The sequence below is a fragment of the Eutrigla gurnardus genome (genome assembly GCF_963514095.1).
Source record: "Eutrigla gurnardus genome assembly, chromosome: 2".
Lineage (NCBI taxonomy): Eukaryota > Metazoa > Chordata > Actinopteri > Perciformes > Triglidae > Eutrigla > Eutrigla gurnardus.
The window spans coordinates 11,832,265-11,847,947 of NC_139916.1; the positions used below are offsets into that span (position 1 = coordinate 11,832,265).

Consider the following 15,683-nt stretch of genomic DNA (forward strand, 5'->3'; position numbering starts at 1 on the left):
GGGGAAGGGGGGCACTGACTCCTTGAGGTCTGGCTCCAAGGCTTAATTTGGCTCTGGGTGTTGTTCTGTGGCCGCGGCTTCCCTGAGCCCACATGAAAAAAAGGCTGAGTTTTCTCAGCCGGTGGCTCAGCACAATGTTTTGACCACCGTATCGATAGAACGGAGGCTTGTAAACGCTGAAACATTTCATAACAAACGGTCCACGTCTCCCTCATTCCTTACCTTCCCTGTGTTTTGTACATCTGCGACCGTCTCCGTCTCATCTTTTCCATCTCGCTTTTGTTCCCTTGCATTTCCCTAATTAGGAACAGACTCCGGTGTGTTTGCAATTACGCCGCTTCCTCACTCCCTCATTCTCCAGCGACCAACTCAGCAACCACACCGCTCTCGTTTCGGGACCCCGACCTCCTCCTCCTCCCGTCACGTAGCAGCCGTTACCTCCTCTTATCTGACCCTTTCTGCTCCGTCTCCACTAAAAAAGCATCTTTTAAGATACTGATACCTCTGCTTTTTTTATGGTCTACGTTCTTTAAACGCCCCGCGTGCTCTCCCGTCTCCCATGCTCCTTTGCTTCCCTTCGTCCCCTGGGGGCCCCCAGCTAGCGGACACATGTGCTGTGTGTCAGTTGAGCGGAGGGCTCTCTGGGGTTCAGCGGGGCGGATGCTAGATCGGCGGCGCCTTGGCAGCTGAATGCTCTTTTTTTTTTTTTTTTTTACGGGACAGCGGCTCCATATGGCACACTGGAGCCCATAAAAAGAAAAGGGAACACTTTATAGGCATGTTTCACACTTCCGAGTTCCCACTTTTCCTTCTCTCCTCCTCACCCACTTCTCTCTCGCTCTCTTTTCCACTTCCTCACCCCCTGACTTCCCCCCATCTGTCGATTTCTCCCCCACTTTCTCTCTCTCTCTCTTAAGACAGACTCTCAAGGAGTTTCAATTAAGTCTCCCCTAATAAATTAGTAGAAAGAAGGGGAACAGAGGTTTCTTGTCTCTGTGCTCTCAGGCAGACAGATGGAGGGGCTCCAAAGGTGAGTAAGAGGTAAAAGTGTGGAGAAAAAAGAAAGAGCAGATTTTTTTTTATTTTTTTCCTCGGCCACTTGAAGTTACAGCGGCACAAACCGACTGAAGATTTACGGGCGGCTTCGCCGAGGAGAGCTCTTTAATAGTATACTCTTGCAGACTCCCCTGGTTACAAAGGGGCTCGGCGGGCTGTTTAACACACACGCTCATCTGTTGCTTGTCAAGTCAACACGCACAAAACCCCGGTCTTGTTGCTTTGAACTGCGGAGAAGCCGTTTATTCGACGTGAAAGCCGACACAGATGCGTATTTACAGACTACTGCATCGCGTCCTGGAAACACGGCGATAAATATATCATGAATCTATTACGTTTCCATCGTGACACACAAGCGCTGATGTATATAGATGGGTTTTGTTGACGTCCGGGTCTTTTCTCTTTATCGCTTGTAAATCTGCGATTAATAATTTGTGGTTGACATCCTCAGCCGAGATAAGCGAGGGCTTTATTATCCTCTTATAGTATTCTTTTAGATTATTCTAGCAGGCTAGCCATAGGGTGTCAGGTTCAAAAATACTGCTGTGATGGAGAGAAAAAAAAAGGAAGTAGTCCAACGGAATAATGCAAAGCAAATATGGGAGGACGGCGATGTGTTTACCTTGAGGAAGGGAATAACAAAGGGCCGTAGGGGGAAGTTGGTGGCTTCCTGCAGCCGTGAGTGGAACTCCTCGATGGTAACGGTTGAATTCTGGGAGAAAGGGGAGACGGCGAAAGTCAAGAAACCACTCCACGGACATTTTCTACGAGGAATTCTCTTCTTTTTTTTTTACAAGGAGAGCTCACCACGAGGGCCAGGACCAGGCTCCGGACGCTGTCGCCGATCTCGGGAGAGATGTCGTTGCCAAACTGCTGCAGCGTGGTCAGGAAACGCTTCAGCTTGCTCAGCTGGCGAGCCCCGCAGGTGGCCGGCAGCTGCTGGTTGGCCAGCGACGAGGAGGAGGAGGAGGAAGGTCCGTTGCTGTAGCGCTGCGGCGGGGACGGCACCGCGTTCAGGGTCGGTGGGGAATGGTGGTTCCCGTTTGTCACTGGATGGGAGGAAGAGGGGAGATTACGTTTAAGATGATGATGATGATGTATGCAACACGAGAGGCATGCTGGGGGATAGACGCTGAGGAAACCCCTGGACAGAACATGACCCTTACATGCTGTGGTGGAGAAGGAGGCCGGCCGAGGCCCGCTGGGGTTGACAGAAGGCAGGGGGGGCATCGTGGAGCTGGCGCTGCTGCTGCTGGGGGCTGATCTGGAATGAGTCTTAGCATCCACAGGAGAACCGGGCATGGCAGGGCTCTTCTTCTCTCTACTGTCTGGGAGAGAGAGAGGGAGAGGAAGGTCAGCTGTGGGTGAAAAGGTGTGATACGGGACCATTTTCTCGATATTAAAAGAACAGCACACACACACACACACACACACATAGAAATGCACACATTTTCAAAAGTTTGAAAACCACTAAAAAAGAATGTACTAAAGCGTCGGCACGACAAATAAACAAGCAAATAAAAAGACCATTCCTTCTTTCTCTACCAGCTCAGCGGTTTAAATAAATACAAAAAGCTTCAGGTCTATAGTCACAAAAGAAAACTAAAATGCCCACCAACCCCCCCAACCCACTTCACATCAACACATACTGCCAGGGCATCAACCCCCCCCCCCCATCAAAGAACCAGATGTCTAAAGTTTAGCCCCTCACTCCAAACCATTCAGATCAATAACAGAAGAAATGCTGAAGAAGCCTATTGTGTATGAGAAGAATGCCCCCCCTCATTGAGCTCCTCCGTAAATGGGGAGGGGGGGCCGAGGGGAAAAAAAAGAGACAGAGGGAGAGAGGGACGGGGTTATTTCACGCTTTACTAACAAGATCGGCAGAGCTTTTGAATGTTAAACGCAACTTCTCAATATGCTGTTGCCACTGAATGAGACCACCAGATAAGGGGTGCGGAGGAAGGAGGGAGGTGGGGAGGGGGGGGGGGGGGACGTGGGATCAGAAGCCGCCCTTTGTCTCCCGGAGACCCGTGAAGGCCGGGTACCGTCTCCATTTAGAGTGGATCAGACTTTTCTAACTGCTTCACCAATAGACGATTAATAGACAAGCACGGCCCGGCGGGTCATGGGTCAGCGGAGAGCAGCTTTTTAAATGTGGTTTCATGGTTTTAGGGCTTTGGCTTCAATGGAACCCATTATATCTTTTTCACAGCTATGAACTCTGCGTGGCCTTGAGCCGCGGGGTCCCAGTTTATAAAAGAGCGTTTGAGCCGTCGGTAGGTAACTCATGAGAACTTCCACGGGGAGGAATTACACCGCACTGAATGGATAAAAAGCATTTTCTTTTTTTTTAAATATGCAGAAATAAATGCATTAAGAAGTGCATGCACACCTGCCTTCCCTAGAGTCTGAGTCTCTCTCGCTCTCTCTCGGCCTGCCTGCCATCGCTCCACCTGTTCACCGACATAGGGGGGCAGGAAGGACGGGATCCATGCAAACATTTTGGACCGACGCTGCCTGCCAGCGCACCGCAGGGAGGCAGCCTGCAGCGCGCTCCAACGCTCCACACACTCCCTCCGTATGGCCAGGAAATTAGACTGACATCTTAATAACAGAATCGACGGGGCATATGGCCTTAGTGTCAAGACTGTCACCACGTAAACAACTTCATATATGTGTTGCAATCCTCTGCATATTTAAACGCATGCAGTGATCACTTTTGACCAGGTGCAATGATTACATTGTGTGTCCCAATTAGCCAGGTGAAATTAACTCATGCATTTCTTTGGGGCTATAAAAGACAAGATATTTGCAAATTATTCCAACTTTATAGGCAACCCTGTATATATTATACATTCTTTAATACATTTCAGTTGACAGAACTGAGGTGTTGACCGTCACCGCTCCTTTTAGGCCGTTTGTGTTTGACAGTTCCAGATACAAACATATCACTTTTAATTATTAGGTTACAGCCGTGTTCGTGTGGATTCGTTTGCCCCGCCGGCCCCCCCAAAAAAAACAGGAGACATCAGGTGTGTGTGGTTGTGTGTGTAGTGCTGACGGTCCGTAGAGAATGAGCCTCTGCTTGTCAATTAGACAGCGCACGTAGCTGGATGACTTCATCTGGCTTGCAAACACCTGAGTCTGTTGTCTATAGTCACAGGGCTGTCGTGATGGGAGGGGGGGGGCAGCTGTTCCAGCAGCCACGCTGTATAAAGTGGTCTAATGTTAACTCAGGTGAACGTCGGCTCACAGGAGGATGTTTGTCTGGTCCAAACGCCACCTGTCATCTCTGCTCTAATGGAACAAAGGCTCGTCACTATACATCAGCGGGATTACGTGGAAATGCCACGATGCATAAACAACACTTTTCCAGCAAACGGGGATCTGCTCTCTCTCTCTCTCTTATTTTTAAAAAAATCAATGAAATAATACTCCATTCTGCTCACCATCCCGTGCTGCCGTTCTTCCCATCATCTCCTCTCGTCTCTCCTCAAACCGACGTATAATCTCGCCGACTCCTCGAGCCCAGCTTGTTGCCCTCTCTCTACAGCAGCCGTGGTGACGCCTGTCGTTGCTAGCCAGGTGTCCCCTGTTTGTGCAGCTTCAGGTGACGCTCGTCTGCATTAAAACATTCAATCGGCTTTGATTGCCTCTGCCCTCTGCAGGTGATGCTTTTTGGTTGTTTTGTGTAAACGAGGCTCAGGAATAGAGGGAGGAACAGAAAAAGGGTTTTATTCCCAGCGCAGGCGATCCGTTAAATAATGAGACGGCGTTCATTTACCTCCCGGCGTTGAAGTGCGGACGGACGAACAAGTTTGACTCCCTTTACAAATGAATCGCACTTGATGTGAAGTATAAATAAATGTGTTTGGTGTTAGGGTTTATTAAGCTCTTTAACTGTGAGTCACGCAGCGTGTGTGTGGATTCAGGTTTGTGTGTGTGTGTGTGTGTGTGTGTGTGTGTGTGTGTGTGTGCTGCTATCTCTCTGCTGTCACTGTAGAGGAGGTGAGAGAAGATGTAACGCAGGCCTGACTCATTTCTCACAGAGCAAAAAGACAATTCAGAGCGTGTGCAACGCTACAAGTATGTGGGCTCGGAGAACACCCACAGACTCACACGAGGGGAACCGAGCTGACTGCCCGAGGCTTCGTAAACGCTCACGGAAGCATCTTGTGCAATTCACCAATTATGAAAAGGGAACGATGCTTCAGCGAGTTAATTTCTCAACAACAAAAGCACAAACTCAAGTTTTGTCCTCACTTCCCTGAATCTGAAGAGCACCGTTGGGGATGTTTTTGGTGGGAAGCTAAAAAGTCAACACATGTAAATGATTTTAGCGCTGCTGAAGGCTTTTTTTTTTTTTTTTTTGAGTCGGTTAGCCTTCTTCCATCTGATTCTACTCTTTGTGTCAAAGCTAGGCTGAACATGAATGCACAGAAATGAAACTTTAATGAATTTTCTAATTCCGTAAAACCGCAGGCATCATGTCTGTGTATATCATGGATGTGTAAAAGCTTTATGCTGACTAAGTATCAACCCCACACACACACACACACACACACACACACACACACACACACACACACACACACACACGCACCATTTAAGACAAGAAAAAAATTGGGGAAAAGTGATGAAATGAAATGTATGTAAAAGAAAAATTGGAGTTTTGAAGCTCGGGGCATAATAAGGAACAAGCTAACAGCACCAATGCAACTGATGGGCACTCTCCTCCTCCTCCTCCTCCTCCTCCTGTACCATATGGATCTAATCGGCCAAGAGCCGGCCAGCTGGGACCTCCAACAGTCACCTGTGAGGGAGGAGGATGGGGGACTGCTGGAGCCTCCTTCGCTAAGCCAAGGCAGCCCCTCCTCCACACACACACACACACACACACACACACACACACACACACACACACAAACACATTTCTGCCTTCCCTCCAAGGAGTGGTGGAGGATATGGAGGGGGGGTGGTGGGTGGGGGGGGAGAAGGCACGAGGCGCCTGAATGCAAGCGAGTGGACTTAAATGCCGAGGAGACAAAGGCTGCACCTGGTCCCCGGCCGTCCACACACACCACCACAATACAGCACACATCTGTTCCTCTATCCTGCACTCCCTCCTGACCTCCACCCACACACACACACACACACACACACACACACACACACACGCTGCAAAGACAAGGGCGCATGCACCAACATTCACACAATCACATCCACTCACCAAAACATTCGTCTCTCAGTGTCAGGTTGTCGTAACCACGACAGGTTCAAGGACTTTTCGTAATTCAGAGGCTTTTTCAGTGTGTTTATGGTGTCAAATGTCTGAGAGACAAGTGTGTGTGTGTGTGTGTGTGTGTGTGTGTGTGTGTGTGTGTGTGTGTGTGTGTGTGTCCCCCCTCCTGCTTATTTCAATCAACTTAATTTATACTATTGCTCTCTTGGGACTGACGCCTCCTCAACTGTTGCCATGATACAGTTGCCGTACTTCCATGTAAGCACTACTTTTTTTTTTTTTCTTCACAACACACAATATAACTGCAGTTGACAAAATGCATCTTTTTACGAGTCATTTAAAAAAACAGATCCATACTTACTTCCATATAAAATCAAATTAGGCCCCTTTTCATTAAATCCCCACTGAAGAACAAAGATGCCGATCACAGTAACGATCCCGCTGACCATGCAAGAGCGTTTTAACAAGCGCCGACTTTAATAAGGAATTAGTCTGCAAATTAGAGGCGCCAGAGGTGGAGGAAGGAGGGATGCACATGGGGAGGGTGGGAGGGGAGGGGAGGGGAGGGGGAGTAACAAGGAGAGAGAGAAAAAATACTGTTTTCATTTGGTTTCATCAGAAAGACAAGCCTGGCTGTCAGACTCGGAGCCAGGCTGTTTTTCTTGGCTCTCATTACCACCTTCCAGCCCCGTAGACTACATATTTGGACAAAACCCAATGTCAACACTCTGCTCCTCACTCTGCTAGGGAGGGGAGGAGGAGGGGAGGAGGAGGAGGAGGGGGCAAGGTTGACCGTAAAGGAGGGGAAAGCAAGAGAAGGAGGAGGGGGAGAAAATGTAGGTGAAGGAAGGGACATGGTGACACGTGTGCTGGAGGGTGAGCTCCGTCTCCCCTCGCATGACTTTGTCACTCACTCATAAGTGCAATACCAGTGGTGTAGTGCAGCGTGCCACATGGTGAAAAAGAAAAAAAAAAAGGGGGACGAGGGTGGGATGGAAATGTACTTAAGAAGGGAGAAAACGAAAGAGAGGGGACGGCGAGGCAGACAGACGTCTTCCATAAAAAACAGCTAAGAATGAGCAGTAAAAGAGGCGAGGTGATGTGATGCTGGAAGCAGAGGGAGGGCTTGGCAGCGAGGCCGGAACGGCGAGAACGAGACAGAGTCCACGTGTGCATGAGGTCAGCAGACCGCGGGGAGAATATGGACGTACGCTGGATGGGATTTTAAAAGTGGCGACTTTACACTCAATAAGATAATTCATGTGTGTGCACTTCATTGCTGCTGGGAAATCTGGTTAGTTTTCAGAATTAGGGTTCGTGTTGTGGTTGCTTCATCAAAGAGACTGTTGACATTGACGGATTAAAGAAAACAAATGGCAATCAAGAGCTCTACCTTCCTCCTCTCATATCATTATTCCCGTCTCTGTCTCAGAATAACACTTAAGATAGGCAAGAAGGCCGATATGTACATGTGGTAAAATGATATCCGACACTCACGCTGCGTTCAGCCTCTTCTTACAGGCTCCTGCCGTCACTGGGTCAAATGGACGTGTTATTCAGGGAGGCACGGGCTTTAAACACAGATGAACGCCTGCGTCACACACACACACACACACACACACACACACACACACACACACACACACAGCTGAGGCCACGAGGGATCGGGCTGGAAGTGGATGTGTGTCATTACTCGTGTGTTCAGGCCCCGTGTGTGCCAGGTGCTGGGTTTGTCATCGGCTTAGTGGAGAAAGGCCCTGAAGTCACACACACACACACACACACACACACACCTGTGTGAGCTGGCCAGCCCGAGGCACGTGTACACACACACACACACACACACACACACACGGACATGGACACAAATAACAACTGTGACAAAACGGAGACAATTCAAATCTGTCAATCATGACCTCGAAACCACGAAAGCTGTGACATTCACTAACACGCAGACTCTCCCAGACCAGATCCCCCATTCTCCGCTAGATTATCTGCCTATCTGGTTACAACCCTTCTCACCTCTCCGTAACTAATTGGTTAGCCTGCCCATCAATCATCGTGAGTCTTTTAAACTCAAGAGTGCAAAGAGAAAACATTTAAAGTTGTGTTCCCTTTTCATGTTTATTCTCAGGGATATCGGAGCAGACGTGTAGATCTCAACATGACCTGATGTTGGATGTAGATCCTCACGTGTGTCTGGAAGGATTAAGACCAGGTGGCCTCCTATACATCGTAAACCCAGACAATCCTCCTTCACCTGCAGCCGGGGCTAAAAACACACCGTTCTCCGGCTCCGTACTTCTGTATCGTACTCTCGCTCTGATCCAGAGTCAGTTACGGTAGTCCATAAAACCAAAATACGAGCTTCGAGACGCGACAAAAACAAAAAGCGAGCAACAGGACTGCCGGGCCCCGTTTTTTAAGACCAGGTGTCGGAGGCACTAGGCAGCCAAACAGGGCCCGGGCTCGGGTCCAAACCAGATGTTGCTATCACCACGGGGCCACGCTGGAGACATGCAGGCAGCCTCGCCTGACCCAGACGGCGAGAGCGCTGGTGCAACGTGAGGTTAAGATACGGCTGACATTTATCCAGAGAGATTTTTTTAGAATGAGCATGTGGGTGAAAAGGTCAACGCTTCTTGACGGAACGCAAGTTAGAAAGCTGGATTTTAGCAAAAAAACGCGATGGTTTCCGTCGCGTCGTCGGGTCAAACAGATCGTGAAGCCCAACAAAAGCAAAACCTGTGACAACAATTCTACTCACATCATAGCAGAGGTTGAGAGAGGACGAATAATGTGTCGCCCTCCGGTTTTTGGGATGCAGTGAGTCGACGCCGAGCGGCCCAAAGACACGGAGCGTCGCAAACCACCGAGAGGCACAGATAAGTAAAACAAAGAGGCCAGCTGTGCTCGAGACAATGAGGCGAATGACGGAGATAGCTGCGGAGGATGAGTGTGTTTGTGTGTGTGTGTGTGTGTGGGTAGAGGCGTGTTTTGATTCATATTGTGTGGGTTTGAGCTTGATTGTTAAGAACGCGGTGTTTTTTCTCCGTATGTCTTCATAATAAACACAATTCTTATTGATAGCGATGTTGTCGTCAGCGAGGCGGAGTCAGGTTTCTGGTTAAGTTTGGGTTTTATTTGCACGTTCTCAGAAGGAGAAAGAGGGAAAGGAAGAGAGAAAATAATGAGTATGACAGAGAGTTCGAGCTGCACCACCCAGTTCTGCTCCACCCACACACCTAACAACACCAGCACATACAACTTTCATGTCATGACTATCAACTCTTGCCTTTTTGGGTTTTTTTTGCATCGGAAAATAACAAGTCTTTCCAGGAAAGTTACACAAGTGTTTAAATGCATCCTGTTGCGGCTGTTTTTCAGAGGCTTACAAAACGCCCTTCTGTTTATCTGAGCCTCCTTGGTTAAATATTCCAAAGGTTAGCTTAAATTAATCAATGTAACGTCAAAGCTAGGTCCGCCGAACACACTCAGAATCAACACATCTGGTACCTTGGCGCCGACTGGAAGTTACGTCTTTCATCAACCCCAAATATAACAGAGGAATCGGCCATTCCCAACCAATAAGCACAAACTGTCCAAATATATGTTACCAATAACTGAAGAAAGTTGAACTAGCATGCAAACTAAAGACCCAGATGTTTTCTTTTTTCCTCTGGAAAATAAAGCTAAACGGCTAACAATCGGTTCTCTTTATGTGAAGTATTCTTTGGATTCGGATCTTCAGACGATGAATTGAACCGTTTGAAGAATTGAAGTGAGGTCATTAAAGAGCCTTTTTAAGGATGTGCTGATATTCTTCCCCTTATTCTTCCCTCTCAGACCACGCCGGCCCAACAAATGGAGGACTTGTCTCGGGTCACTGAGCGGGTCTCTCAGGCCGGCGAGGGGTCACTAGACCCCGGGAGGAGACCTCTGACTCATGCACTTAGCTGTACAATGTCAATGTGGTTGCAATGGGAGAAGTGTGTGTGTGTGTGTGTGTGTGTGTGTTGGGTTACGGGGGGCGCAGGTGGTTAGATGCTCATTGACACAGATATTTGTCTGCACACTTGCTAACACACACACGGCCATTTATGATGTGATGAAACTATCTTTCACTGCGCTACTTGTAGTGACTGAGCTGTTTCTGTTGAGTAAATGACCAAAAACCACACACACACACACACACACACACACACACACATTCAAACACACAACCTCCCATTGAACCCCTGGGGCCAGATATCACAGTCCTTGCCACTGGAACTAATAGAGCACTTCCTGCATCCTGAAGCAGCTGCTCTATTCTGTGTGTGTATGTGCGTGTTGGGAAAAAAAAAAAGAAGAAGAAAAAAAAAAGGGGTATTCTGTGCATGAATTCTTCAGATAATAGCATGGAGAGTAAGGGTCACGGTTGTCTGTTTCTCCATGTGTTACTACTGCTATGAGTAGATAAACCCACAGCTGAGAGGGAGGTCAAAAAAGCTGCGAGACGAGCAACCTTGTACTTTAGCAGACACAATGTCTGCGAGACACCTGGTACACACATGCACGCACACAATTACACCCCCCCCCCCCCCCCCCCTACATTGAGTCAAGTGCGCAATCAAAAAAAATGTCAAAGCCACATGAATCCGTGACAAAAAACGCTAACTGCCTGACAGGAATAAGCGGAATAAAATTGTCTCATTTTTCAAATAAATAAATGTCACATCCTCGCTGTTTTTTGCGCAAACACACAAGACGCACACAGTTGCAGAACAGTGCTGTCAGGGGCGTGACAGTGTCCAGCAGACCAGGCAGGGGTCTCTGGTTTGAGACTGTGCAGCCGACAGTTAGTCACTCCTATCTCCCTGATGGACTGGTCTGGCTCGGCATAACACTAGCCAGGTCTCTCTGCCTTTTCTCCGTCTGCTGCTCCCGCAACACACCTCCCTCCCTCCGTGCACAAAAAACAGGATTTTCCTCCAGAAACGTGTACAAAAAAGGAAGTTACCTGTGCAGTTACTTCTACACAGTGTGAAATTTGCCCTCCGTAGGGGATCCACATTCCCACCGACGTCCGTGTTGTGTAACATGTAGGCACAGCATGGAGGACAGACCTCCTCTTCCCCATATGTCTGAGGATACTGTACAACAGATGCACGCGTCTCCTTTACCTATATTCTTCTGCTCTGCTTGCCATGTGGAAAAACCGATTAGTATCCGAGCAAATGACAGCTGAGCGAAGATAAGCCCTCTCAATCACACTGCTGTGTTTATTTACCCGGTTCAAGTAGTACTACTTACAGGGGGGGTATGTTCCCACATTTTATAATCATTCCAGGTGGATTTCACTTTTCCTCGGCTTGCCACACATGGAAGAAAATGTGTGTGTGTGTGTGTGTGTAGGGGGGGATTAGAGGCAAGATGAAAAATAAAGGAACAACAGATGGCTCCATGTTTTGGCTGCTAAGACCTGGGAATGTAACTGCTTCTTGTGTCCACAGAAAGATGTGAGGGGAGGATTTTACAAAAAAATAATAAAACCACAGATGTCAGAGTGCCACCGTATCATTTTTAACCCCTGAAAATGTGCTACTGCTACAGATGTTACCACCCGATGCCAACCACTGGAAGTCAGAGTATTTATGGTGGGACTACAGCGTGAGAGAACCAGAAAAGGGGAAGTGGAACATTTGGACTACCGTTTCTTATTCCTCGAAACTAAACAACAGCCCATATAAAAACTTCCACAACAAGATAGCAGGGGACTGATTCATTTACCGGGTGCACAAATACAAAAATAAAAAACTCCCGTTGTCCATATGTGCACCGAAGCAGGCGGACAAATTCATCCCTTCCTACCTCAGAAGATAAGGATGAGGAGATAAGGGGGGTGGGGGGGGGTGAGGCACCATCTGTACAGCAGCACAGAACAGCTCTGGGAATTAGGACACGCACACACACACACACACACACACACACACACACACACACACACACACACACACGGTATGCAAAAGCAGACACATTCACAAAAAGAGCTAAACGAGTATCATTCGCTGCAAAAACCACACGGAAAACAAAATCCCTCTCGCGTCTCCTACCTCCACTCTAGTAGAGTCCACACTCCAGGAGAAAGTCAGCTGCAGCGGTCCGGGGGAGGGGGGGGGGAGGTTCTGCTTTTCTTATCCTTATCCTTTTTGTCCCTTTCTCTGACTCCACGCCTTCATATGTCAGGCATGTGTTTGCATTCCCACATATGTGAGCTCCAGTGTTGCGAAGGCCAGAGCCAGAGACACAGATGGCACCCAGATGGAGACAGAATACTGAGTAGACCAGCGCAGCGCTGCACTACTCTCTCTCTCTCTCTCTCTCTCTCTCTCTTACTTTCTTTCAGGCGTCTTTGTCCTCCCTCTTTCTCTCACGTGAAGCTCTCACTCTCTTCCTTCCCTCCGTTGTGTTTATTTTCTTTTAGCTCTCGTTCGGGGTTTTTTTAGCGTCCTCTCTCAAGCTCTCTCTCTCAAGCTCTGAGCCTCCCAGCCCTCTCCGTCTCTCTCTTTCGGCTCTGGCTCCTCCCCTGTTTTCCCACACACTGTCCTCTCCTCTGTGCTCATGGGCCGGCCGCTCCGGCGACGTCACAACCCCCCCCTCTCTATCCCCCTCCCTCCCCGTCTCCCCTCCTCCCTCCTCCCTCCTCCCCCCCTTGTGGATCCCGGCCAATCATCCACTGCTGACTGGCTCTATTCAACCTGCATTCACCGGCAATGGCCCCTGCAATTAACATAACTAATTGCTTTGGCACCTAAAGGCTAAACAAGAGGCTGTGCCAAGAGAGACAAAAGTGTGTGTGCATGCATCTGCATGTGTGTGTGTGTGTGTGTGTGTGTTTGTGTGTGAGGGAGGGGGTCCTATGCGACCCCACCTCCTGACCGCCCACCCCTCTGCCCCTTCAAGAGAAGAGGGGATCTCCCTTTAAAATGTTTTTATACTAACTACCCCCCCCCCCCCCTTGCAGGCTCTTTCATTGATGCCCTCTTTTGTCTCAGCTCCTTAATGCGGCGCTCAGCTCCTCGCCAGCCAGCCCATCGGGGGACACTTGAGGAGCATGAATGAGTTATTCTCCCCTCTCATCCCCTGCGCTCCGTCTCCACTGAGTTAAACTTAAATCACCGCCTGATTTACGCCAGGCCTCGCGCACACAAGTGCCGGCTCCGAGGCACAATGCGGGTTAAGATAAAGGAGCTGCGGGCTGAGACCGCCGCAGCCTTTCGTGCTTCATTCACCCCCTTGCCCCCTGAGTCCCTCCGCCAGCGCGCTCCGAGAGAACGTACGGAGGGTGCTGCTCGGTCCGCAGGCCGAGGGTAAATAAGGCATTAATCTGTTTTTAATTAGACAACCGACAATTGAGAGAACGCGATCGACGTGTGAGAATCCACAGGCACTTGGCTGCCTAAAACAAACACGCAAACGGTGTCAGATAAATACAAACAGTTCATTAGGAAAAGGTGCTGCCCCCGTCTCTTTGCACAATGCACATTTATAAACGGCACCAAACGACTTCCCATCTTTTCCAAGGAAGACAAGTAGAATCCAATCACAAAGAATGAGGCTTATTGTTAGTTCCTATATTTCTATGTTTTGAAAACATACTGAGCGAACTAGTATCCGCCATAACAACCTCTATCTCCCTTCCTCTCTCCTTGTAGGTCTGCTTTATTCAGGGTGCATCTGGTCAGCCAGCAGGCTCGGAGGCAGGGCCAGGTGGCTGTGGGAGAGGGAAGGAGTGGGGGGGGGGGGGAGAAACCAGGAAGGCCTCGCTCATACTGTAACCCACATGCTATTGTAGCAGATGAGCTGCAACTGACACCGCTAATGGACAAAGGAGGTTTAGATTAAAACCCAGGTGTACTCGGACGCAGGTGGCAGATCAGTGAGTTAAATCTGATTAAGTTAAGTCTGATTTTACCTTTACAGCAGCTGTGTGGGAACTTATAGTCTATCCTTCATTTGTTATTCAGTTCAATAGACCACAGAATTAATTCACCAACAGTCTCTGTCTCTCCCTTAAGCACCACAATCTCAATGTTGTGCCTCCAGCTGTCACATATGTGCTCCAAATCCATCATTTTTATTGTGAAGCAACCATCAACACTAACTATCAATCTGTTACCGGTTCATGAAAATCAACTATTCTCCTCGTATTGTTTCGTCTAATTGCTTGTCAGAACAAGCAAAGCCTTTGAACGCATTAATCGGTTTCGTCCAAATGAACTTCCTGGATCGGATTTCATTGTCTCACCGCGGGTACCTGCAGCAACGCCGTTCCCAGCCTGAATCTCTGCTTTCCCTCGAAGGAAATGTGAGAAGCTGGTTGGGGGGGGGGGGGGGGGGGGGGGGGTGGTTAGTAAGTTGTCCAAGAAATACAATATTAGATTTACAGGCAACCACTCTTCTTTCCCCCGGTGCGTGATCATCAGAACAAGGTACTTATGGCCACTTTTACATCTTCACAGTACTCTGACAGCGATATGAAATTGGTCCTTTTTCGAGAAGGTCCCTGAAACACAGGGAGAAAACAAACCGATGCATAGAGTACTATGCATGCATACTGTATGGATTTCTTTGAGTGTAGCAGCTTAAGCCTCCTGCAGCTGTTTGCCATTGTATGTATGCGAGTGAGATAAAGAGTGGGAGAGAGAGAGAGAGAGTATGCAGCATCTGTTTCTGTTCACACGCTCCCTCGCCAAACTTCCACTTTTAGAAAAAGTAAACAACATTTTTTAGACAGGACAGGGGAAAAAATGAAAGGAGGACGAGAGGGAATAGGGGATTTTAAGACTTGGTGATAGAGAAAAACGAGAATCACCAAAGTCAGAACACCACTAAGTGTGTGTGTGGATGTCTCCATTTAATTGCATTGCTTTCTTTTTTTTTAATTATGTCATTTGCGTAAGATCGAGCTTAAAATACAGCTAAATATTATTCAACGTTTTAGTCGAAGTAAAGTGGCCTCAGCTGCATATCTGATGCACTAAAACAACACAAACACTCTACTTGAATTGACAACAGACTTGTGGTCTCTCCACTCCCCTGAATTACTGTATGCACATGGGCCTCTGGTGAATACTGTGCTATTACCATGACAATAGATGGCTGCATGAACGGCACACAGAAGTGTTGCTTGCGCTGCGAAGCGGAGGTTGCTGCTGTAAAAAGTAGGAAGGGAGTTCCACTGATGTGGGCCTGCTGCAACAGGTAGGGAAGATGCATTACCAACTTAATTAAGGGCTTTACAAGATGAATCACAAAACCCAAGGAAAGAAGTAGCACAACAAGAAGGACCGAGAGCTGCAGATTCTCTACTCTGCTAACAGGAAATGAACCCTGTGTT

General features: G+C 48.4%; 1 protein-coding gene across 1 annotated transcript in view; it reads right to left on the bottom strand.

Annotated features, from left to right (window-relative positions):
- The window catches only part of cbfa2t2 (CBFA2/RUNX1 partner transcriptional co-repressor 2), a 9,238-nt gene extending 6,855 nt beyond the window's left edge, over positions 1 to 2,383 (bottom strand). The window contains 3 exon segments of the mRNA XM_084023360.1: positions 1,679 to 1,768; positions 1,864 to 2,105; positions 2,223 to 2,383. Of these exon segments, the coding sequence (XP_083879486.1) occupies positions 1,679 to 1,768; positions 1,864 to 2,105; positions 2,223 to 2,358 (468 nt within the window). The 5' untranslated portion in view covers positions 2,359 to 2,383.
- Between the last annotated feature and the right edge of the window lie 13,300 nt (positions 2,384 to 15,683).